Source organism: Polyodon spathula, chromosome 19 (assembly GCF_017654505.1).
Source record: "Polyodon spathula isolate WHYD16114869_AA chromosome 19, ASM1765450v1, whole genome shotgun sequence".
Lineage (NCBI taxonomy): Eukaryota > Metazoa > Chordata > Actinopteri > Acipenseriformes > Polyodontidae > Polyodon > Polyodon spathula.
Window position 1 is genome coordinate 12,760,804 of NC_054552.1, and position 27,377 is coordinate 12,788,180.

The 27,377-nt window shown below is 38.5% G+C and overlaps 1 protein-coding gene across 3 annotated transcripts; it reads right to left on the bottom strand.

The window, feature by feature from the left end:
* Window positions 1-773: 773 nt before the first annotated feature.
* On the bottom strand, window positions 774-24,657 carry LOC121294705 (TNF receptor-associated factor 6-like). 3 transcript variants are annotated; one of them, XM_041218716.1, is made up of 8 exons: window positions 24,571-24,657; window positions 19,471-19,577; window positions 16,445-16,735; window positions 15,618-15,768; window positions 14,841-14,999; window positions 12,855-12,926; window positions 10,912-10,989; window positions 774-3,665 (listed from the first exon to the last, which is right to left on the bottom strand). In XM_041218716.1, the coding sequence occupies exons 3-8, from the start codon at window positions 16,732-16,734 to the stop codon at window positions 2,748-2,750; spliced, it is 1,668 nt and encodes a 555-aa protein (XP_041074650.1). In that variant the 5' UTR covers window position 16,735; window positions 19,471-19,577; window positions 24,571-24,657; the 3' UTR covers window positions 774-2,747. The 3 variants fall into 3 exon arrangements, with proteins under 3 accessions (XP_041074650.1, XP_041074647.1, XP_041074648.1); XM_041218713.1 differs by having other exon boundaries at window positions 19,152-19,577; XM_041218714.1 differs by having other exon boundaries at window positions 19,152-19,577; window positions 24,521-24,585.
* Between the last annotated feature and the right edge of the window lie 2,720 nt (window positions 24,658-27,377).

Consider the following 27,377-nt stretch of genomic DNA (forward strand, 5'->3'; position numbering starts at 1 on the left):
CTTCCTAACTACAAGGTTTTCCATCCCAATATTGAATGAGCTCTTATCGGTGGTATATCTGTATGCCTGGAAGTGGGCATGCAGCCAGTATCAATAGACACCTGCATGAAGAGGCCTTCAAGAGGACAGATTAAAGAGAGCTCAAACTCTCCCAAACACTATTATTACAACTACTGATTATTGTGTGGCTGCATTTTGAATCATTTCAATTTTTTTAGGATTTATTTAAAATTTCAGTTTTAAATAAACCCCTAGTTTAAAACAATGCAGGTTAGCCTCTGGTCACGAGCGGCTCCCTTTTCTTTTTATAATTCCCTTTGGATAATAATTATACACAAGAATTTTGTCAGCACCTATTTAACAAACAATCACTGCAGTACTTCTGTAAAGCAGGTAACTACAACAAAAAAACAAGGTGGCTAGTGCAGTATTAATCACTTAGACTCAAAGAACATGCTGCTAAAAGAAACTGAAATACCATGACAAATGTTTAGAAAATAAGGCTTCTAGTCTTTGAAGGACTTCTAGTCACAATGTTTGTAATGTTTAGCATTTCTAAATTCATTCATTTATGACCATGCTCACCACTCGTTCATTTTGTTTAGTTGCTTGCAAGTGAATTAGGATGCAGGTTTACATTAGTAGCAGTGACGCTTTGTCCTGTTTTTCAGTTTGCATTTTGTTCCTACTACTCTCTTAATGTAATTTAAATCCGGTACAACAAAACACTGATATCAGTTAACACTCATAACATTGCAATAAAGAAAACACAATTTAGAAAAAAAGGTTTAATTGTGTGCCGCTATTTTCTGGCATAAAAGAGATCAGTACATAAAATAGTAGTTAAAATAACCATAATGTTCAGCTCAGCACAGGTTTGTCACGTTATCAAGTCTCTTTCGAGGATTCATCATGATAATTACAATGGCCATTGAAGGAAAATGTAACAAATGACACCAAAATATTGTCCTCCCAGCAAGTGCAAGACCAGGTTGAACTGCACGATGTTCACTTCATCGGAGCGAGCTGGGTTTGAATCTCACTAAGGTGAAATTAGTTTGTTACCCACATTGCAAGTTTAGAATGAGAGGTGTCCTGGACTGAATGACGAGGTGATCAGATCAGGACTGAGGTGCACTTGCAGAGCAATTTCACAGAAATAAACAAATCCGTGTACCCCAGGTGTACCTGCATCTGTCAGTAAGGTCGAATCCACAATGACAATGAGCCAAGCGTCTGTATGGCTGGACTTCAATTAAGGCACACAACTAGTAATCACATTGAATCTGCTGTTCTAGGGTTCCAGAATGAATCTTGAGATCCGATCTGTCTCTGTGTATTTTATCCAGTGTTTACATAACTCACTGACCAACAATAAATTACTGTTTACTCATGTAATATTAACATTCGGTATTCATTTAAACAAGGGCACTAAAATAATGTCAGTAAACATTCAATATGAAGGTGTGCTTATTAAAAATGGACTGCATAAATATTTGCAGTGCTCCTGCAAGTGCTGAGCGACATGATGTAATGGCACTGCAGTATGTTGTTACTGCTTATAGTGCTTGGGTTAATTGCAATGTACCTTTTAAGTAAACTATTATGTGAATTTAGAGACTGGTCAGTGCTTGTTCCATTTTGCATGTTAATGAACAGTTTCTTTTCAAATGCATTTGCTGTGCTTAATTGTTACTGTTTTCACTCTGCTTTAGCATCCTTCTCTGTGCAGTGCTTAACTCTGCTTTGCCATCCTTTAATACATAATATTATACTGTGCGAGCTGCAGTCTATTTTATTTAAAACTCACTTTATTTTAGTTCTTGTGTCTCTTGGGAGGTTGAAGTGTTGGGAATTTAGTATCTGAATATTGTTTCAATTCTAACGGAACAGCTTTGCTCATCTTTATATTACAGTATTTTAAACCTATAGCAATAAACTATTGAGTCTATAGATACTTTAAGAAAATAAAATTGCACTGTATAGTACGAAAAAGCCTTATTAGAAATACAAAGTTTCACTGCTTAGACTGTAAAACAAATATGACAACGGGGGTTTTATTTTTAAAGTGGTCAAATTGTGTTGATTGCCATGCAAGAGTACAAATTATTTTGGTGAATTCCACAATCTTTAAATGACAGATAATATTTGTTTGTGTGGAGCTCATTTTAAAAATGAATAAAATGGACATCAAGAGGACGGCTGAATGTTGCCGAAATACACGCGCACTACAAGGCACAAGAAGTGTTTAAGAAAGACTGGGGTTTATTTTGTATACACCAGTCTATGGGTTGATTCCCATGATAAGTCTGACTTGTTCCACTTGTTTATATTGACTAAACTCATTTCCTGGATCTTCGTATTAGCATGCTGCAGTTGGAACTCATTTTTAGTTCAGTTCTTTGGCATACTTCTGAATCGCGAATTAAACCACTAAAATTACAAGCTGTAATTGACCCAAAGAACACCCTGCAGTGTTTACAAAAAAAACATCACTATCTTTGCTTAATCCTGGGCTGTATGTAGCACATCAATATATATATTTTAAAAGGAAATAAATAGGTAAGCAAATTTATGATTGTTCTTTCGAAATATGATACACAGCCTCCGTGACACGACTGCATGTTTGACCTTGAGTATCTGTCACACTGAATCAGCACCGTACTGGCACTGTGTAATATTGTTTCTTGTCTGTAATATTGCTAAAACACCAGTGACTTAGTATCACCCCCTGCTGAACCTCCATGTTAAACAGGGGGCTCTGTGCCCCTGGGCTGAAACCCCTCCCTGCGAATGCTGCTCACATCAAGGCGTGGGGTGACCTCGCAGCGCACCAGCAGTGCATCATCCCGCACGTACTCCCTCTGCTGCAGGACCTGCAGGTGCATGAAGGTGACGTAGCCGAAACCCTTGGGGTTGCGCTGGGCGGTAGGGCGCTGGAAGGCCAGGAGGTCTGGCTTAGTATCCATCACCTCCTCGTGGTTCTGCTTGACAACACCTTCAGTCTGGTCCAGGATGGAGAGACGGATGGTTCCCTGGAAGGGCCAGGGCAGCTGGCCATCGTACTTGCCCTGCATGGTGTGCACAAACAGGGAGATGTAGTTGGCGCAGCGTAGAGCGCTGGGAGTCTGCAGGTGGAGTCGAAGGCAGAGCTTGTAGCCGGGCCGGCCCGTGTAGAAGCCAGGGCTGTGGATGACCACAGGCTGCTCGGCCTCCTGGCTGCTCAGGTAGCTGGAGAAGTTCTCCAGCTTCCACACGTAGATGCCATTACACTGCTCCGCCTCCAGCTCGCTCACCACCTCCTCCAGCATGCGTACCTGTCTCTTCAGAGTGCCCACCTGCATGCTCTGAGTCTCCTTGATAGCCAGCAGTTCCCGGATCTGGTGGTCCTGCCGGACGAGACGGGCCTCTAGCTGCTGCAGGGTCTCACGTTGGTCCTGCAGAGCTGCAGAGCACTGGCATTGGAGAGAGGGGGCTGCAGCAGTGGCCCCAGCCAGGGAGAGAGGCAGGGGGATGGGCCCTGCCAAGGGGGACGGGGCGAAATGGAGATCAGAGCTCTCTGGAAGATGAGAGGGCATGCGGTTACCGAGCAGGAACTGCGCCATCAAGCGGAGGTGCATCTGCGTGTAATCCTGCATGTGCTGCGCCAGTTTGTTTCGCTGCATCTGCAAAATAAGATGAAAAATGAATAAACAAACAGAATAGCAGGACTTTGCTATAAAAGTGTTTGTCCAATCATAAGGGCTTAGAATACACAGAGACTGCCTCACATGTCAGTTAATATACTTTAACTATAAACAACGAATTGTCCATGATCACGCAACTGAACTGTTCTGTGCCATATGCATCAATGTCGACAGTTTAAAATGCAAGAATGATCTGCCAGTTTGAAATGTGCACAAAAAGACATGACATCAGATTTATTTTTATTTACATATGTTTGTGTGAATCACACTGGTGTAATAAAAAGGCGTCTTTCTTTTTGTATAGGGATTCCTTTATATATTTATATGACATTGAATTCTGCATATCAGATTAGTAATGAAGGGTTTATACAGCTAAGGCCAAAAGTGCATCACCTAGAACATTAGGATTGAGACACAATTAAGATATTTAATTTGACATCATGTAATCATAGATTAGTTAATTCTATAGGGTGATGCAAAACCTTTGGCCACAGCTGTAGGTTAGTCCTCATTAAATCTGTCTAATTTATTCTATTTGTTCCGATCAGTTAAACCAATTACCAGGATCATCTGTTTGGTACTCTGCAATCAGGATTAAGCTAGTACAGATTTGCAGGATTTACTAGTCCATATTTTAAAATCACTGGTATACTGCAATTGACCCTCAAGGCACAGACTAAACTTCTTCGCATCTTGAGGTATTAGTTAAGCAAATAAGTCATACTGCTTTCTTAATATATTGAACCTGCCATTTAAATACATCAATCTAGTATAGTTTGTTAATAGATACATACATACATACATAAATAAATAAATAATTACAATTTTAAACATATAGCTGCTAAGGTATAAGCTGATTAGAAAACATTGTGTTGTGTAATTTATAACATGATTGCAGAGTCTGTGGTCAAGCGTTTACTTGTTGGGCCATTTATAATATTTTTGTTTCCTTTTGATTTAGTGTTGCTAACCTTGTTTACCATTTACCATATTTTTTTTTATTTGAACTCTTGATTTGGTGTATGTATGTATGTATATATATATATAAAGCTTTTGACTAGATTTGAATAGAAGCAATATTAGTTGGCCATGCACAATCAATCTACTAAAACATGAAGACTAACAAATATGTTTATAGTGATACAAATAAAATGCTTATATATGATCACCGTGATGTAGCAGTGTTCCAGCAAGCCATCATGGGGAAAACAGCACAGGCTCGGGGTAGAAGGAGGAAAAACAGCTGTACAATTTTATACAACACAATAAGTCAAATGAAATCTTTGCAAGATTAAATGCCGAATAGCCACTAAATGACAGTGGACTATATTGTAAGAACACACACTCTTCGTCAGATGCAAAGCACTATGAGGCTTTCATACAGCCATGACAGCCTTAATGATAAATATGAATTCCAAAAAACATCGAACAACAAAGCTGGGTCACTTCAAAGGAATAGCTCACTGTTTTTTTGGTTGCTTTATTCAGCAGTTGGTGATGGAGCTGACTGCAAATACTGCATACTTTTTAAAAGAACAAAATGCAGAGACACTTGGCAGGCTACATGCAAGTCCTTCAAGCCCTTTAAAAATCTGGGGTTCAGCAGTTACAAAACTGAAAGAACATCAAGAAAAATCTGAATTCCACAAAGCAGCAGTAATAGTTGGCAATGATTTTGTATCTGTTTTGCACTTAGTCTATTAAGTAAACGTACTTGCAAATGTGTTCAAGAACTTAGAATTTAGTGAACCAGTCAAGCTACAGTGGCTCTCACCCACCTTGGACTTTTCCACATTTTATTGTGTTACAACATGAAATCAAAATGGATTTAAATGAGTTTTTGCCACTGATCAACACAAAAAGTCCATAATGTCAAAGTGAAAAATAAAATCTGCAAATTGTTCTAAATTAATTACAAATATAAATCAGAAAATAATTGATTGCATAAGTATTCACCCTCTTTACTATGACACACCTAAATAAGCTCTGGTGCAACCAATTGTCTTTAGAAGTCACGTAATTAGTTGAATGGAGTCCACCTGTGTGCAATTAAGGTGTTTCACATGATTTCAGGTTAAATACACCTGCCTCTGGGAGGTCCCAAAGTTGGTTAGTACATTTCCTAACAAAAAATATATCGTGAAGATGAAGGAACATTAAAGCAAATCCAGAATAAGGTTTTTCAAAAGCACCAATTAGGGGTAGGACATAAGAACATTTCCAAGGCATTGAATATCCCCCGGAGCACAGTAAAGTCCATTATTAAGAAATGGGAGAGAATATGGCACAACTGTGAATCTGTCTAGAACAGGCCGTCCTCAAAAATCTGCATGAGAAGGTCAGTAGTCAGGGAGGCCATCAAGAGGCCTATGGCAACTCTGAACTCCCTATTGGCCTATGGCAACTCTAACTCCCAGCTCAGCCATAGTCTTCCATGGCTGAGCTGGGAGACACTCTGCATACGGCAACAGCCCTGGTGCTTCACAAACTTGCCTTTATGGGAGAGTGGCAAAAAGAAAGCCATTGTTGAAAAAAACTCACATCACATCTCGGCTGGAGTTTGCCAGAAGGCATGTGGGAGACTCTGAGACAAAGTGGAAGAAGATTCTATGGTCTGATGAGACCAAAACAGAGCTTTTTGGCCTCAACGCTAAGCGCTATGTTTGATGCAAGCCTAACACCGTACACCATATTGAGAACACCATCCCTACTGTGAAGCATGGTGGTGGCAGCAGCATGGCATGGGGATGCTTCTCTGCGTCAGGGCCTGGAAAGCTCGTGAAGATAGAGGGCAAAATGGATGCAGCAAAGTACAGAGAAATCCTGGGGGAAAACCTGCTGAAGTCTGCAAGAGACCTGGGACTTGGGAGAAGATTCTTCTTCCAACAGGACAATGACCACAAAAATACAGCCAAAACCACACTGGAGTGGCTTATAAACAAAAAAGTCAATGTCCTGGAGTGGCCCAGTCAAAGTCCGTACCTCAATCCAATTGAGAATATGTGGAAAGAGTTGAAAATTGCTGTTCACCAAAGGTCCCCATCCAACTTGACGGAGCTTGGGCAATTTTGCAAAGAAGAATGGGCAACAATTGCTGTGTCCAGATGTGCAAAGCTGGTAGAGACTTATCCAAACAGACTCATGGTTGTGATTGCTACAAGAGGTGCCTCTACCAAATATTGACTCAAGGGGGTGAATACTTATGCAATCAATGATTTTCTGTTTTGTATTTGTAATTAATTTAGAACAATTTGTAGATTTTATTTTTCACTTTGACATTATGGACTTTTTTGTGTTGATCAGTGGCAAAAGCTCAATTAAATCCATTTTAATTCAATTTTGTAACACAATAAAATGTGGAAAAGTCCAAGGGGGGTGAATACTTTTGAGAGCCACTGTACAATGATAGATCTGCCACTGAAAAATGTGTATTTCTTTTGATGATAGCTTTATGGAGTAGTAAAGGATTTAGTAACAGAATGAGACAGCGTTTAGAAATTGCACCTGCAAGGCAGTCTGTCAGGTATACCTGCGCTGATTGAGAAGTAATGCTCTCCCAAGCTAAGCTAGTAGTGGCAGAAACCTCATTTGTAGCCCTTGCTAAGAAAAAATTGGGTGTTTATGAGTTCATGTGAGTAAATAAGCTCGACTAGTACATTCATTTAAAAGTGTGCAGGATTTGTATAATGGAGCTGTGAAAGCATCGAAAAGACTTTACTCCTCGGGGAGAAAAAAAAGAAAGAAAAATGGAATCCATTCAAAAAGAAAAGGGAATTTTTTTTTTTTTTACTTATTTATTATTGGTATGTGTCAGTTGTCAGGTTTCTGGATTGTGTTATAAGGGCCCGTCTGTCTTGTAAATTGTAAAGTATTATAACCTACCTCCAAATGTCTTACTTTTAAATTACTTAAAATTTATACATACTATATTTTATATATATATATATATATATATATATATATATATATATATATATATATATATATATATATATATATGTGTGTGTGTATATATATATATATATATATATATATATATATATATATATATATATATATATATATTATATATATATATTATGGCTTTTGTTGCATTACAGCCTGGAATTAAAATGCATTAAAATTGTGTTTTTTTTTTTTTTTTTTCATTTATCTACACATCCTACCCCAAAACTTCCAAGTGAAAAAAAAATTCTAGAAATTTGTAGAAAATTAAAAATAAAAACTGAAATAGCTTGGTTGGATAAGTGTCCACCCCCATTGTAATACCAATCCTAAATTAGCTCAGGTGTAACTGATCGCCTTCAAAATCACACGCCAAGTTAAGTGGCCCCCACCTGTGTTAAATTGTAGTGATGCACATGATTTTAGGATAAATTCAGCAGTTCCTTTAGGCTCCCTCTGCTGGGTAGTGCATTTTAAAGCAAAGATCAACCAAGAGCACCAAGGCACTTTCAAAAGAACTCCAGGACAAAGTTGTTCAAAGGCAAAGATCAGGGGATGGGTATAAAAAAATATCAAAGGCTTTGAATATCCCTTGGAGCACAGTCAAGATGATTATTAAGAAGTGGAAAGTGTATGGTACCACCACTAAGAGAGGCTACCAAGAGGCCAATTGCAACTTTGCAAGAGCTACAGGCTTTTATGGTCAAGACTGGTCAAAGTCTGCATGTGACAACAATATCACAAGCACTCCACAAATCTGGCCTGTATGGTAGGGTGGCAAGAAGGAAGCCATTACTCAAGAAAGCCCACCTTGAATCCCTTTTTGAAATATGCAAAAAACAAAAAAAAGTTTTATGGTCTGACGAAACTAAAATGGAACTTTTTGGCCTAAATGCAAAGAGTTATATTTGGTGCAAACCCAACTCAGCGCATCACCGAAAGAACACCATCCTTATTGTGAAGCATGGTGGTGGCAGCATCTTGTTATGGGGATGTTTCTCATCGGCAGGGACTGGAGCACTTTTCAGGATAGAAGGGTAAATTAATGGAGCAAAGTGCAGGGAAGTCCTTGAAGAAAACTTGCTACCCTCTGCAAGAAAGCTGAAACTGGGATGGAAGTTCACCTTTCAGCATGACAACGACCCAAAGCACACAGCCAAAGCTAGACTGAAGTGGCTAAGGAACAAGGGTGACGAAAGTCGACTCACCCTAACCTTCAAAAAGTCTCGGTGTCCTGTTTTCGTGTTCCCAGTTCGAAAACATGTTATTATGTAAAATCCAATCGAGAACAGTGTGGTTTATGGTATGTAGATAAGCCTTTGAAACACCAAATACCCTACATCTATTCAATGTTTTTGAATAGAGTAAATTTACGTACACTCCGTGACTTTGTTGTTTTTTGCACTTTTTTCAAAGATATCCGTACACCACACATATATGTATATATATATATATTATATATATATATATATATATACATATATATATAATATCGTAGTATTGTCATCAACTTATAATTTTATACCAATTTAAAAAAAGAAAATGTATTGAGATCAGAACGTAGTTACTAAATTAACTGAACTCTGTGTATTCAGCATATTTGATAGCCTATCTATTCATGTTGTGAATTTAAGCAAGCCGAATACAGAAAGCAAGTTAGAATTGTCTTTAAATAGAAATCCTCTGCTGTTATTTATTTAGTTGAGTTTCCATATGTCTGATTTAGTAGTACAACAAACACCTACATGACAACTTTGAAAGATTTTTGCTCCAGTGCAAAATGTGCTCCACTTTATCTACTGTAAATAAATGCCAGCTAAATTTCCAAAACTGTTTAACTGTTTACTGTAAAAAAAAAAAAAAAAATCTCTTTCCATACCTACATTGTCTCTTGCTAGATTTGCACCTTTAAACTTATACAATTACAGTGGAACGTCCCATATCCGACCGTCACATAACCGCCCTAATCAATTAACCGCCTCGCTAAATAAATAAATATAAAAGTAGGCTTAGAAAGGAATAATGGCATTGGCAGCAAATGCAGCTTCTGCGATGGAAACAGAAAGAAAGGGTTATAGCAATCAGCCTTTTGGTGTGTTCCCTTTTGAGAGAGGCGGGCTGTGTGTGTATGTCAGTCAGCTGCGTGTAGCAATGATGTTTCAATACACACGGTCGAGAAAGCTTTTTTTTCTGTTCAATATGTTTATATGATGGAGCGCACGCTTGCAGATATTGGCAGAATGTTGTTGTAGCTTTTAAATGCATCTGAATTAAACAAAGCAAGCTTCATAAACGCAATGCTTACTGGCCGTTTGTTTAAAATAGCCGAAGCAATATTCAAACAGAGCTGCTTATCGGCTGTTGGCAATATCAAGAAAGAGCGCAAAGTACCGTGACAGAGATATTATTAAGAAAGCAGAACCAGGGACTTCTACATTTAAGAAAAAAAAAAAAACATCAGTTGCAGGTTACTGTACATTTAGCGTTTGTTTTGTATTTTATTTTTTATTTTTTTAAAGCTTTGCGTAGAGATGGCTTATAGCAAACTGCATAGCAACACTGTATTTGTAGCCTTGTCAATCTCATTTACGTTTGCTTACTTTTAAAGCAAAAAATGTCCCCATGTTTAAAGCAGTTTGTGTGTTGTTTTTGTTCACTAACCCATTTATGGATGTGTAAATGCTTTTTCTATAGATGTTCGCAAACCCGACTTCTTCACATATCCGCCTATACCCCAGTCCACAGGGGGTCGGATACGTGACACTGTACTGTACTTTTAGAAAATCAGGAGCAAATTTTGCTCTGGAGCAAGCAGCTTTGAAAAATCACCCTGTTGCTGTATTGGCTAAATTCATTTCACAATTTACAGGTTTAATCAACATTTTAATTAAGAATCAGGAGTTGGAACAATAGCAATCAATTACAACTTAAAGGCTGGGGGTGTGTGTGTGTGTACTGATGACATCACATAAAGAAATGATCAGGCTGCAGACATCAGTGAAACAGTGAAACAACCCCCCTTAATCCAGGATACTGACGTTAACCTTGTACCTGATTGAATTAAAATAAGGCTTGCTATAATGTGTAACAGGTAAGACTGTTGTAAAATGATACAAAAGCCTATTTAGCAGGATTAGTTTGAAAGTACAGCATTACGGATGCATGTACTTTGCCTGTCTTTCGTACAGTTGAAACAATAAGAAAGTGAGATCACTGATGTGCTGGAGCCTGCTGCAGCAGGGATGCAAGCGAGGATGGACCCTGCTTTCCAGAAGCTCACCTTCTCAGGACAGCCGAAGGAGCTGAAGGTACAGGCGACAGGTGCCTGAGGACAGTCCATTTCACAGTGATACTGCAGCTGGAACACAAACACACACACAGGAGCAGTGAGCACACAGGAGAACAACAGCTGTCATTAAAACAGCTCTTTGCAGGGGTGAAACAATTCCTTCTGCATCTTGAGAACAACCACCAAACATTTCTCAATGATATTGGTAATGAATACATGGACCTTATTCACAAAACATTAATGATTGTGACTTAAAAGAGAAGTCCCATTATAATCAAATCAAGTGTTTAAAAACAAACATTCTCCTATGTTACAGCGATAAAATTAGAATTAACTAATAAACCCTCTCTAAAACAGTTAAATAAACTGCAAACACGATTTCATGAATCAAAATGGGTGTTAAAAAAACACCCTTTAACAAAACATTCCTTAAAAAACAGTCCTTAAAGTTTTAGGAGTAGCTGAGGACCCATCATAAACTTTTCCCAATGTTTTTCAAAAACAGTGCAAACATGATTAACAGGATTCACCACTGTTTTTTTACAGTGTCAAAGGTTTGCAGTTTTGTATTTGTTTTTTTAAGGAACTTCTGGTTTAAAGGTGCTTTTTATCTGTTCTACTGTATGTGTTTATTTAGTTTCTTGTAATCTGGTGCATGACATACAGAGTAAGTATAAACCCTGCATACTATTATCCAGTTCCTGAAATGCAGTGAGAGGAAGCACTAGAGATGACTAGATATGAGGAGACCATGTCAGAAATAGGAGACTGTGTTTCAAGTCCCAGGAAACAGAAACAGGAGGGGCACACCAGACTGGGTACACATCTCCAGATTTACTACTAGAAACAGGAGGGGCACACCAGACTGGGTACACATCTCCACATTTACTACTAGAAACAGGAGGGGCACACCAGACTGGGTACACATCTGCAGATTTACTACTAGAAACAGGAGGGGCACACCAGACTGGGTACACATCTCCAGATTTACTACTAGAAACAGGAGGGGCACACCAGACTGGGTACACATCTCCAGATTTACCATTCAACTGAAACCTAATGACAATTGTCTGACTATAGCTATGACAAGTATCACTTGGCTATACATTATATTTGAGTAACAGAAAAGTATATATCAACAACATTTTAAAAGTCACACTATGAACTACACCTTATTAAAATGAAATACTTATTTTGGTGTAAAATGTCCAAGATGTATTAATTATAACTCAAGGTATTAGTAGCAGGTACCCTAAAAATCTTTAACCATTCAGAATTTCATTTTCTATTAGAAACAAACAACCTGTATAAAACCACCTGGTAAGATTCTGTGTAGATGGTTAGCTTTACATGTTGAAGATGTCTAAATATTTACACTAGGATATAAAAGTAACAGCAGCTACTAACAACCGCTTCCAACGAGATGCTGTTCACTCAGATATATTTGTAGCTGTGGTTTCTAGAAACAATCTAGCCACATTGTATTGGAGAAAATTCAGTTGAAAAACTTTCAGCTGTTTATCGATAGTAGAATATTTCATTATAGAGCATGTTTACACAGGCACCAATATTCTGTTCTATATTATTATTTAACTTGTAAGTTAGGTGGCTGTCAACACAAGTACTGACATCTCTAATGTGTACATCTTCACAAACCAGTTTTGTTATCTGATCAAAAGCAGAGGAGGCTAATGAAGCAGTAAACTGTTCTGTCAGGCTATCTATCCAGTGCTGGTACAGGGATTGTCATTTTGAGATGGCACTGGAAAAATTCAAGCAGAGAAACAAACACATGCAATTCTTTGTGAGGTACCCTGTCCTCTACTTTCCCAAATGTACATCAACAAAAAAGGAAGTGAACCGCTTGGATTCCTCACATAGCGCAATAGAGGAGGAGGTGAGTGTCCAGATCTCTCCCCTCCCACTCGTCTTACCTGCTCCCGGATGAGCTCTGTGCTGCAGTAGTCACACACCACGCTCGCTAGGGGGCACTCCTGCTCATGGTACTGTCAGAAAAACACAGAAAAGTGAGTTCTAGAAGAGATCCTACAAGTGCTTGCTTTAATTCAAGCTTACCAATGCCACTTCACTGGCTGTTTTGCGGTCTAAAATGTCTACTTTGGGTGTATTCTTTTGCCTCTTGCAAGAAGCAGAAGAGTCAATGTGAACTCCAGCATTCCTTTAGCAAGTCTCTGACTGACAGAGGTGCTGCAGATTTGGTGGTGAAACCATGGTCTGATAAACCAGTTATTACAGAGACCTGTACATCCGACTCATATCCTTATCTGATAACGGTTATAAAGCATATTCCTGCAATTCACCCTGTGTATAGCGTGCTCTGATTGAATCTCCTTTAGCCCTGATTTGTACTGCATCCTGAACACTGGGCAGTCCATGCCCAAACTCCCCTTTTTTGAGCAGTACATTTTTCTTAAAGATTCTTCAGGAGGGAAACCTGCAATGATGTGATGGTTTCTAGTTGAAATTAGAAGATATGAAAACATTCTTGCTAAAAGAATGCAGAATTACTGGGGGTTAGGCACTGGTAGCCCTTCTTACTCCACCCAGGCCCCTTTCTATTTATTTTAAGTATGGACCTGTAAATTGTATGTTAATTCATGTTTAACCTATTTTAAATGTAGTCTTAGTTTTATATAGCCTATTTTAACAAGGCATATTAATAGTGGGAGACAGGGTGGCAAATAGGTTATAGTATAAAGCAGGGGTCTCCAACCGTGGTCCTGGAGAACTACTGCGGCTACTGGATTTTGTTTCAACCAATCTCTCATTTACTTAATTGAACCAATTATTGGCTTAATTAGTTAAGATTAACAGGTGTTCCAGATCTTTAGCATCTGATGATTTAAAGACACCTATAAAACCTGGTAGATCGGGGCTCTCCAGGACCAAGGTTGGTATATAGACTAGTACATTGCTTTAGTTAATTTTATAGCTAATATTGCTTTCTTTTTTGATATTCACATACACTGGATTGGTTTCATTTTTTCTACTGAATATGTCATCACTGTGTGTGCTTTATTATGTTATTCACTTGTGAAGCTTATTTAGTTTGTATTTTTAAGAATCCTATTAACTTCTCCAACTAGACTGATACGCCTGTTAATTGTTTATTTTTTTATAGAAAGTTTACTTTGCAGCAGCCACATTGGATTGTTCAATTAACTGTAAAGAAGACAAAGACAAATTCCTTTAGAACTTGGCATATTTTCATTAAACAAAACAGAAGCAGTTGAAGATTTTTTTCAGACACATTTTCTTTTTATGTAAATACACTTGTTTCCATTGAATTTCTGTGTATTAATTTGACTGAACTAGTGAATTGAATTTCCAAGATACTATAGAGTCTACAGTACTTTTGAAGTTTGCATAATAGCTAAATGTATACAAATGAAGCCTGTTTCTATTGGGCTAAATCACTCATGTTTTGTTTAAACGTTTCTTTTTAGTAAACTAACAGCTCCAATGGAAACACAGCCATGGACTCAGACTCTGAGCCTTTTTTAAAGATATATTTCTCCAGAAAAAAACATGAAATAGTCTAAATATTTGTCATTTATTTCCTTTAAAAGAACCCAAACTCCCGGAAGCCAATCACTGCTTTTCCTATCTGATGAGTGTTCGAAGTCGACTTATTCCTTCATGCCACATATCTGTTCATGCACTGAAGTATCTGCAAGGAGCGTTCCAAACATTTTCTTCACTAACAGCTTCAAATAAATTATTATAAAAAAAAGAAAAAAAAATCTAATTCACCTTTGCCATGGTGTGCATTTTTCATACAGGAAAATCTCAGACCTACAAAATGATGGCATTCTATATTAGGTAAGATTTACTGGAAATGTTTTGATAGCACTATGACTAAGACAGTGAAACCAAAAAAGCAAGCGTGTGGTGCTCACCTGGAGCTCCTCAAAGACGATGCAGGTGGCACAGTTCTGGCAGCTGGTCACACGGCGTGGGCACTCCTGCTTCATGTGCTCCTCCTGCTGGCTCCTCCACACAGCGGTGTGGCACAGCAGGCACTCCACAGTGGCAAAGACACACTGAGACACATGCGTCTGGGGACAGACCCGGCAATGCAGAGCACACGTCAGCAAAACAAGACTGAGGGAACTCAGGGTCATCACAATTGGATAAGCAGTCACAGGTAAAAAGAATATGAGTTTCAGTGAACAAAAACAAAGCATTCCCAGGAGCATTATCTAAGGGGAATATCATATCAGATGGAACGGTCTGTAAGCATGATGTAAAAGGTACCGGTGGATAAGCCAAAATAAAGCTGTTCAACAGAAAAGCAAAGGCGTTGGAAAATGTTTCTTGGATGCCACGTGCTCCCCTAAATATCTTTGTCCAGCCACACTGAAGCAACACAAGTGAAAATTCTCATCTAATTGTGCCATGTTAACAGTTGTTCTTATTGAGAAAGTGCACTTAAGTGATCACTCACACTTATGTTGCTTCTGAATATGTATGGGAGTGCTGTGTTTTAGCTATTCATAAACTAAAGATTGAAATAAAAGTTATTGCATTAAGTAGGTGAGCTGCTGCAATATGTTGTGTAATTAATAAGAGTTAATTATTCTGTGTGTTGCAAAACCAAAAATAAGACATATATAAACTGCACTCTTCAAAAATGGGAGTCCAGCAACAACATCCAAACCAGCAGACTGACCCACCTCTAGGTGGCGCAACTCCATCTTGTGCCTGCAGCCCTCATTGGGGCAGCACACCGTGAGGGACAGGATCTCTCGCTTGGCAAAGTTATCAGGAAACAGCTGGTTCTCCAGCAGGATCTCATTGTCCACTGGGCACTTCTGTCCAGCATCCCTGAGAAAGCACAGACAGCAATTCAGAATCGCACAGCTACTACAGGGCAGCACCTGACAGCAAGCACAGGTGGATGAGCAGTTCTCAAAATCTTACATTTTAGCTACATAAATCTCAAAATGTGCAGATGTTAAAGAGCACGGTCATAGCATTTAGAAATGCTTCAGGATACAGAAAATTCTTATTTTCCATGCCTTAAGGGGAGTTCACACCGGACGCAAGAGGTACAAATATTTCAACTTTTACCACACTGCTTTGTGGCATATCCTACCAACTGCCAATCAGGTAAAAGTAAGAGGGTTCCTTTCCCAAGATAAGTCGGCCATCACACAATTAACAAACAAGATGGAAGAAGAAAAGCTTATCTACCATGTGTCTGGACATCCAGAGCTATACAATACAACATTTACTATTTACTGCGATGCAAACCAAAATGCCAGTGTAACTAATGGAAGTGCAAAAGGTTTACTTATTTATTTTTTACAAAACAATATTATTTGGTCCATCTTGGCTGCATTCACATTTTAATTGAAAGCTAAGAGTTCCAATTAGAAATAAATAAATACATTCTCTTATTTTTTCTATAACTTTGTTTTTGTAAATGAAGGTTTTTGTAACAGCGAGTGTCTCTCTGTTCTAGCTTGCAGAATCTCCCCGCTCTGCCACAGGGTCTTACCTGAGGGATTTCTCAATGCAGCCCTTGCAGAATCTGTGTCCGCAGGGAGTCTGCACAGCCGCCCTCAGCGCCATCAGACAGATGGGACACTCGTACTTGCTCTCCAGGGGCGGGTCGAACTCCACGTCGTAGCCCTGCGTGTGCGCCTCTATGTCAGTGTTCTGGTGGTAAGAGGTTCCCACACTGGAACTCCCCATACTCTCCCCTTTCTCTGAGGAAATGCCCAGAACAGACTGCCCTCTGCAGCAGGTACTGTCCAGGCTGTCTGACTCTGTGTCACAGCTAGCCATCCTGAGGGAGACAGCAGCGTTTCAATTTACAGAACACACCAGGGGTAGAACCGCATCATCTACTAGTCAAATGTTAAAGTGACTGCCGATTAGAAACTAGTAGCAGACTAATTGCACACCAAATGACTGCAAAGTCATTCTGAAGCATGCAGGTTCAGGTGAATGCAACTGCAGTTGCAATCCATGAACATGTATATTTCAGTTCATTCAAAAAATACCTTAAAAAAAAAAAAATTATGTAGTTTTAAAATATAGTTCACAAAGAGTAAAGTGTTACGGAACAGTATGTTGACAAAGAGAGCACATTATCAAATACATGATTTATTAAGATTTTTCTTTTCCTTTCTATCCAATTGGTAGTCGTTCTACCCCTAGAACACACTATCAAACCATACTAATTTTATTTGTACAGTGTCCTTCATGAACATGCATCCCAGCGTGCTATAAAAGAGCTCTAAACTACTCACTAGTAAAAGGCTAAGTTAAAAAAAAAAAAAAAAAAAAAACATACATGTTGTAAGAGTTAAAGATATTAACTGAATTAGCAGTCGGAGCTCCAAACTTAAGGTAAACTAAATGCCCTTGCACCAAAGTTACCAAATTTGAAGTCAATAGCTGAATCATCTACAGCAGGGTTTCCCAGTCCTGGTCCTAGGGAACCCCGGTGTCTGCTGGTTTTCATTCCAAATGAGTTCTCAGTTATTTAATCAAACCCTTAATTGAACTAATAATGTACTTACTTAGACCTATTTAATTGTTCGCCGATCCTAAAACGTTGCCAATTTCAAGTTATAATTAACTTGAAATCTCCCAACTGTTTAAAAGCTGAAAACAATTAAAAGGGTGTGTGACAGAAATATGAGTTCTGGTTGTAAATCTCCCTCCCAACCTGCAAGGGCGCTAAGTAGCAAAAGGGGAAGTCTTTGGATGGGCTGGCTTGACAGTTCATTTCTGGGGTCGGGGAGTTGGTCAGCCTGGAAGAAGGCGAGACTCCATTGCAGGAACGTATTGACCCCAAAGGTAAATGATGCAGCAGCTGCAGGCAATAGACAGCTGCAATCGTTTACCAAGGGGTCTTTCGTGGTAGCATAAAGGGGACGGAGAATCGTAAATCTTTTCCTTCGCTTTGGTTACGAGATATAACTGGGAAGGACCCATGCAGTAACCTGTAAAAATATTGTGAATGTTTGTTTGTTCGTCTTGTCTGTAATTGTTACTTGTGTTTTATAGACGGCTTACATGTTTCTGAGCTGTTGCTAATGGCCAGCATTAAACCCAAGACAGCACTACACCATTGTCACTCCATAAACTGTATCACCCACCACGAGCACTACAGCGTGTACCCAGCACTGGTAACCTTGTATATTGTGGGAGAGATACCTATGTTTATTGTTTAGGGCTGCAAACCCCTGTTACTGGCCTCTGTGTTTTATGCATCGCTGTGTATAACTAGAGTTTATTATTTGGTTGCCAGGCCAGGTTTACAAAAATAAAACACACTTTTCCATACTGGATTACAAATCTCTGTCAGTTTCATTTCTGCACTGCATCACCTCTGCACCTGTTAATAAATCAGTAGCCACTTTGCCACAGAGTCTAATTAAGCTAATGAATAGTTAACTATGGAATTCAATTAAGTAAATGAGAACTCAGTTGGAATGAAAACCAGCAGACACAGGGGTCCCCCAGGACCAGGATTGGGAAACCCTGATCTACAGCACCAAGAAAAGCAATTGTCACTTGACTTCCATTTTCAGCAGGACTCCTTCATGGAGCTGATGTTGACAAAAGAGTTCTGCCACTTTCAGCTTCCTCAAATGTGCTGAACAGCACAATAGCAGGATATACTTCATGCATTTCCCTACAGGAACACAATCCTACATCTTAAGAGACAGCAAACTTACTATAGCACTCGTTATGGTTTTATTTTATAACAAGTAGGCTATATCAGAGAGACAAATTATATACAAATCCCTGCCACAGCTGCACTTAATTATTATTGAAAAGAACCTGCATGCACATTAAAGTCACAGTATAAAAGTGATACATGCAGGTGCAAGCAGTCAGTATCACACATCCCCAGATTGAGATATCAAATTCTGTATAAAAGCTGTCATCTTATGCAGTTTGGATAAGAGGGCCATAAAGCAAATATGAACTGCTCAAGGTGTGCAAAATAATGGTTTTATTATAAGAGATTTCATTTATTATAAAAATCACAAACATTGTACATGTTGCTGCTTTAACTTCAGAATTGTTCTGTAGAACATTTGTACACAGGATAATATACTGAACTTTTGACAAATCCGCAACGCTGACTGGTTAATAAAGTATTACACTTGGAACAATGGTTTATGTGAGTTTGTATTACACATGTGCCACTCCAGCACAGGATAAACAGCCATTGCGAAACTCACCCTCTAGGAAGTAGTCTGTCCAAATACAGCCTCAGACTTTGTTAGTTACACAATTCACTGGAAACCTCATCCCACCAGAAAAGCAGAGTTTGGGAAATCTTCTCTCAGCAGATCTGCACTCAACACTTTGAAATATCCTTTTATGCTATCTACTAGACATTGGTTCACAAAATGCTTTTCACCGGTCACACAATGTACAAGAATCTACATTTAGCATTTCTCTTTTTCACTGCCTAGTAGACATGTCAAGTGTGTTTTACTGTTTGACATGTTTTGTTTTTGTTCTGCTGTTTAAAGATGATCTTGTTCTTTTCCCCACCTGAAGGAGGAACAAAAGCACCCTAAAAGCGTTCCTCCTTCAGTTGTTTTGTTCTTCCCATACAGAGCTTTGCCAAGGTTTGTTTCAGCACATCTGCCACTGTGAACCTAAAAAACAAACAAGAGAAATTAAATAAAAAACTCAGCAATGCAACAGCTACACGCCTGATCCAATGCAATAGCTACACGCCCGATCCAATTCAACAGCTACAAGCCTGATCTAGGGATGGGAATTTTAAACGTATAAACTCCAAAGAAGTGGTTAAACGGTGAATAATATGCTAGATTTATAATCCATTACGTGACAAATTTCACCAAACTTATATATAACATATTAATTTTAGTAATTTATTATCTACTGCTGTGGTGCGACAGGCGGATATTATAAAAAGGAAGGGGTTTGGCAATTGCCTCCAAGTAGTTTTTCTAATTGGTGCAACAGAAAGATTGACAGCGGGGCGGGTTTTATTCTCGATCGACCTGGTGTTTCATTGGTGCACTCTATCGTTCATGCTGTTTTAGGCGTGGTATCAACTCCATGGTGTAATAAAGTTAATGACAAGCATTTTTTTTCTGAAGTTTGCTATATATTCTTTATAAAATGGCACCTATAATTATGTAAATAATACCTATGTAAATAATTATGCCAAACAAAATTGGCGTATCAGAAAAACACGTTCAATGCTTCACCATTTGAAATGAAAACATTCAGAAATTACTGTGAATGGAGTTTAAAAAAAAAATAAAATAAAACAAAACGCTCCAGATGGCGACTGACATTTAGTTAGCCCTTATTTGACTTCACCCTTTGATCTTTCAAATTAACTCATGGCAACATTCCTGCAACATGACAGACAAAACATTTTAAATTGTTTAAACTAAGCGGAAGAAAAGGAACGAAAACCAAATACAATGACCAAACGAACACCAGAAGCCCCACGGCGGTTATTTTGGAGGTTTTTTAGTTAAAATGTAATTTTCTCCAGTCGTGTAACAAATATGGGGCTGCGTGTTCATGTACCTTTCTGTCCGTATTAAATTCTCTCACAAAGCATGAAACGCGGCAGTGCAGAAATAAAGGCGATATATTACATTATATCTAAAAGCACCGGGAGAAATCACATTGACGGCCACACAGAAAACAATTGTATTTTGATTATACAGAATGGTATTCTACTTTATTATTTTTATTTACCAGTCTGCAAGGTGTTTAGCTGTAATCAGATTAGTCTCTGCTCTCTTCCTAAGTGAATGACTAACAGTCTATTGTTTTCAATCAGTCTTTTGAAGGCTGGCACCTGCTTGCCAGCAGTGCTGCTTTGGTCAGTAGATTAGCATCGGGACTAGTGAAAATAAATAGCAGAGACTGTGGAGTTTTACTACACAACAAAATATGGAGTTGATGTTTTGGATCACATGACATGGTGGTCTGATCTGGTGTTTTACAATGTATTGGACCTAGCAGCCATCAGCTCCTGGGTACCTAATAAAGAATGTATGGAGAAAAATTTACCAAGGAGAGAATATATTTTACAGTTAGCACAGGAACTTCAAAAGAAGCGTTTTGAACAGGGGGAGACTGCCAAGCGTGTATCCACAGCTGAAGCTGGCAACCCCGCTGAGAGCCGCAAGAGACGCCAATGCCAGGTTGGCAAGTGCAATAAAAATAAAACTTCTGACAGCTGTGCCTTGTGCAGAAAGGTGGCCTGGAGAAGCGCATTATCTCTGTTGATTGTGAACAGCCTTAGACTCAGTAAAGGAATACCCTTTTGTCGAAAAAAGAAAGATAAAATTACTTTTTTTTTAGAACTTCTTGTGCGGTGCGCTATGTACCATATGTTGTAAACTGACGTCTGTTCAGAAGTTTATTTAAATTTTCTTGTTTTGATTTGTAAAATAAATGTTTATATATAATATGCTTCGGTTGTGTTTATGGCGTACTTAATGAAAAAAATTTAAAAAATGAATTACATCCAACTGTTTCTCCTTTCGTTATACTACTTACAATGTTTTGAATACAGCAGTCAGAAAGACTGCTGTGGGGCTTCTAGGTAGTGGCTCTCAAAAGTATTCACCCCCCCTTGGACTTTTCCACATTTTATCGTGTTACAACATGGAATCAAAAATGGATTCATCCCCTTTGCTATGACATACCTAAATAAGCTCTGGTGCAACCAATCGTCTTTAGAAGTCTCACATAAATGGTTGAATGGCGTGCCTGTGTGCAATTAAGGCATTTCACATGATTTCAGGTTAAATACACCTGACTCTGGAAGGTCCCACAGTTGATTAGTACATTCCCTAACAAAAACTACATCATGAAGACGAAGGAACATTCAAAGAAAATCCAGAATAAGATTGGGACTTGGGAGAAGATTCATCTTCCAGCAGGACAATGACCCCAAACATACAGCCAAAGTCACACTGGAGTGGCTTAAAAACAAAAAGGTCAAAGCCCAGACCTCAATCCAATTGAAAATTGCTGTTCACCAAAGGTCCCCATCCAACTTTACGGAGCTTGTGCAAAGAAGAATGGGCATAAAATGCAGTGTCCAGATGTGCAAAGCTGGCAGAGCCAAATAGACTCATGGCTGAATTGCTGCCTCTACCAAATATTGACTCAAGGGGGTGAATACTTATGCAATCAATTACTTTCTGTTTTGTATTTGTAATTAATTTAGAACAATTTGTAGATTTTATTTTTCACTTTGACATTATGGACTTTTTTTGTGTTGCTCAGTGTCAAACTCCTAATTAAATCCATTTTGATTCCATGTTGTAACACGATAAAATGTGGAAAAGTCCAAGGGGGGTGAATACTTTTGAGAGCCACTATATGAGTATATCTCCGGTACTTCTAGTGTTAACAATCACTTGCAACTTGTTATGGAACAAGTATCAATTAGGAGGAAATGTTTTAAGTGACATAACACATGAGAAGTGTTGAATTGGTATAAAATAATCCAGTTTCTCGTGCCTAACAACACTCAACTGTGAATTATTTTACCGATTGAACACTTACCATAGTTAATTATCCCTTACCTACATCCCTGTGAATACGTACAGCACGACTTTAAAAGTTTTTTTTTTTTTTCCCCCCCAATATTCAAAGAATGCATATGTGTAAATAAATTACGTATAGGTTTTATTTTACCAGTACACTTTTATGTAAAGTGTTTAATTAAAAAAAAAAAAAAAAAAAAAGTCCTTTATCTATTATTTTATTCACTTTATGCCCACAGGCCAGCACAGGTACATCTGAATAAATATTTGGCTTATTTATTAAAAATGTGTACGGATGAATCTACCGGTTAATCAACTAATGCCCATAAATTAACTAATCAAAAATTTGAATCAAGTGACAGCCCTAATTTCAAACATTATTTGCATATTTTAGGTTTCTTTGCTTGGACAATACTAACCAGGGCTATCAATATACAGCATACTGTAATATAAAGTGTATGCATCTAGATATTAAACATCTAAATGCTGACACCTGCACTGCATTTAAACGGTCATAAAAATGTACCAAAAGCACATCCCTAAAGAAAAGGCCTTGTAACCAGGAGGTCCCCGGTTCAAATCACAGCTCACTCACTGCCTGACATTGAGCAAGTCACTTAACCTCCTTGTGCTTTGTCTTTCGGGTGAGATGTTGTTGTGACTCTGCAGCTGATGCATAGTTCACACACCCTAGTCTTTGTAAGTCGCCTTGGATAAAGGCATCTGCCAAATAAACAAATAATAATCAATAGAATAAAGCAATGATGGACTGTGACACCAAGACATAAATCCTTGCTGCACATTAATATTTATGTTTTATACTCTGACCAAGGAAAACATTCAAACTTGTGTTGGGCCAGTTGTCCACTGCTTCACCAGAACCCCATTCCCATTATCTTGGGCCGCTTCACACCAGGTTACATGCAGTAATAGAAGTGCTAATTTGGGTCTTGAATAAAAGCCAATGCTGTTTTTTAACTGTTAATGCTATGCAACAACAAGCAACTTTTTTTCTGGCAGCTGCTGAAGAAACTATTTGAGCTTGAATTCCTCCTCTCATCAAGTTTCCTAAATTAAGACAATTTGGGCAAGCTGTGCTCACACCCTCTGGTGGCCATCCTCGAGACTTTGAGAGTTCGTTCCTCCCTATCAAAGCTCACAACGCGAAATATTTAATGTCTGAGCTCTGTATCCAAACAGCACTCCTCAGGACAAACTCAATAATTTGGAAGGTTTGCTTCCATTTAGTGGCTGCTTATTTTATCAAAAAACTTAAACTACCATCACCTGTACTCCAGGTGTTGTAGTGATAATGGCTACTCTGGGAGTTAATTGTTCTGGGACCCAAGAAACAGTTCAGAGAAACACAAATGTGTCATTCAAGAATGACATGACCAAAAAAAAGTCAGAAATCAGCTTTAAAAAAAAAAAAAAAACTAAAAACTTGAATCCCCTGAATGTAATTCTTATATTCCCCATACTTAAATACAATCAATGGAGTACGGGTACCTTGCCTGTGGCTTACCGGCTTCTAAAGCTGGGTGGGGATGCACCTGTTAAGCTATCACACTACACAGCACATACTTACTGCTTGTGGCTTAATGGCCTCTCTACAGCTGGTTGGGGATTCCCCAACAAGCCGGCCCACGGGATAGAAAAAGCTTTTTTTTAAATTTTATTTTTTTTTATCCCAGGTCACTTAACTTCACTGTACTCTACTCAATTGTTCATTCTTAATTTTTCCCATCTAAATACGACCAAAATAAGTGCCGAAACCTTATATTTCGGCTTCAATGACCCTCCTTCTGGGACTCATAATGACAACATAGTATTTAAAGGAGTATTTGAATTATCAAGTAAACAGACAGCGATAGATTCGTACAGTTACTGATTATGACTAAGGCAGGGCAGGTATTGGGTAAATTCTCTGAAACATTACGGGCAACGACTTTCAGGAATAGAATGTGAACTTTTCTTTACCGAAACTACGCGCCCTAACAGAAACCAAACCAGACTTACACCTTAACTGAAGTAAAAAATGAGTTTACCTTCGCGTTTTAGCTGTAGAGATACACGTATTCACGTTGCCCAGTCTTACCTGATTAAAAAACGCCCTTCAATCAGGAAATCATCTCTTTATCGATACCGTCCAAGTAACGTCTCTTCCTGTAAATGAGCCTTTTCCGAACGGCAGTGGTGCAGTAAGTCACAGCGCCGTCTGTGGTTGTGGAGGTTTGTTTAATAATCATGTTTAATTTACACATCATTTTTTTTTCTTCTGTATCTTTATTATGTAGAATATTAAGCGCTCTGAGAACTGAGGAATCCACAATTCATGAACGCACTAGCCGAAACGTTCGTCTACTGTTGGTATATGTTTGAACGAATACTATAGTTAGCATTTTGTAGGTTTATACTCTTGTTTCTCAATTTAATGTCAGTTATTATTATTATTATTATTATTATTATTATTATTATTATTATTATTATTATTATTATTATTATTGTCAGTAATAATAGTTTAATAATATTATTAGGAGTAGACATACTGTATTTTGTATTTTGGCGAGTACAGACACACTTTCCACTTGTACTGTAGAATTTGTTTCAAATTACATATTATGATTTATTTATTGTATTTATGACGGCGTAGCCATGTTGGTTTGTTATTGTTTTCTTTTTATTTAAACGTGTTCTGGCAGAAGCGAAGTTGGTAGCTCCTCCTCTGTGAGGAGTAATTAAAAAACTCCTGCAGAAGTTGGCCATCTCCCGAATTAAGTGATTCATTTGTTGCTAATCGGGAGATGGTGGGGTGTAGAGAGAGAGAGAGAGAGAGAGAGAGAGAGAGAGAGAGAGAGAGAGAGAGAGAGAGAGAGAGAATCGAATCAGTGAAGACGATTGCCCAGCCTGACCTGTGGTTTGTTGTATTGTGTGTTAGTGATTTTGTTTTGGTTTAAACTTTTATTTTCGCACCTTTTGCCCAGCAATACTTGCCTGTGTTTCTTCCTGCATCTGGCCTGACGTCAAAACAAAGCTAACCTGTCACAGCTCCTTTGAGGGATGTTGTGATTCCCTGGGGTGGGACCTACAGAGTCATCCTCCCGACCAAGTAGTCTGATGGAGATTATATCAATGTGAACCTTGATGGAGGGTAGGTAGATCCCCTGTGCAACAGGTAGCTGTTGTGAACCTGAAACCTAAAGGTTTCCTTCCTTCAGTCCTCTGACAGGTAGCCTCAATTGCAAAGGACTGTGGAATCCTTGCCTGTTGTTATGTACAGCAGGTCGTTGCTCCACTGTAGGTGTAGAGCACTTTTTCTGCCATTTCCCTACTCTCAGAAATCCCAAACCTTTAGGCTCAGTGAGGAGCTAAGAATAAGACTGACTCCCTCTCATTCATTATCCAGTTAATGTTGACCTGTTGTCAGGGATGTATATGCCTACCTGTGCCAATTGACAAAGAAATAGATTTGATTGTGTGCCATGGCTGCTGCCCGCTGAAACTGGAGCAATTAAAGTGGCAGCTGGTGTTCCTCTGTTGCAAGAAACAAAGACTGCTCTTGTAAACTAGTAGTTGAATAGCCCTGTAGCCCTTCTGTCTGATCTTTACTCCTGGGGTACCCTCTCCGCAGAGTATCTTCGTGATGCTCTTGTTAAGTCCAGCACGCATCTTGTCTGGATTGTGATGTCCTTTGTTTATTGATTGAATTATGCTCTTGTTTTAACTGGTAAGTGGTTTTCAGCGCACGTCCACTTGCTGAAAGTCAGGATGATTTTAGAGAAGGTGTGAGTTGTGTTAACCATTCCTCTGATAGCCCTGCTACCTGAATGTTTCCACTTTGTGGTTCTTTTTGTAACTCCCAAAGAGGGCTTGATGCCAAGGGAAAGTGGGAAGATAGTTACAAGAAAACCAGAGACACCCCCTCTAGTTTTGCTTCTTACCAAGGAGATTACTGCTGCCAGTGTCTAGAAACGTGTTGGCTTGCCCCACTTCTAGAAGAGACTTGACAGTTGATAGTTTTTAATCATCTTCTCCATATAAAATTCACTCCAAGATACACTCTTCTTGTAAGTGCACAGAATTGGCTTCCTAGAATGCCAAGAGTATGCTGTGGAGAGAGGTGATCCAAGAAGCCTGGAAGACAAAGATATGTTCTTTTTTCTTTCTTTCTTTTTTTTTGAAAAAGCAAGTCACCCAACCCAACACCCACTCCAAAAGATGTTTTGCAAAGGAAAAATATTTGACACTGTACATATAAGATATGAGCCATAAACGATGCAGCTTTTGCGATGTTCCGACAATATTGTGCAATCTATGAAATCGCCCTGTGTAATTAAAGTTAACAAAATAATCACTAATCTTCAATTTGCACGTTAAGAGTTTCATTATAACAGTGAAAGCCATCGTGTGCTTGTATATGAACCATGTTAATTGCAAATTTCACAAAGCTTGTACAATTTTAAAAAATGTTAACCACATGGCACGTGCAAAAGGGTCAGTGTGTGTTAGGGTCCCAGGCCGAAATACGACCCCATCGGCTTGGGGATAAATTACTTTAGATAGCTGAAATTGTGTCGTGTTTGGCTTGGGGTTGTCTTACAAACGATCCCATTGAGGTGCAGAAGATTCACTTTATCCAAAGCGTTTTCATCACTTCTGTAAAAGTGAGATTCAGTTATTCTCCAGGGAAATAAATATAATAATAATAATAAAAAAAAATTAAAACCCTGTTATTACTGTAATAAATATTTTGCAGACATTTTCTTTTTTTTTCTAAGAGTGAACGTGTCTATTATAGTTATCAAATGTATTTTTTGACAGAAATTAATGTTTTAATAATCAGTTTTACTAAAAATATAATAGTACTCAATGGTGCCGGATCCCTGATATTTGTATCTGGTACCC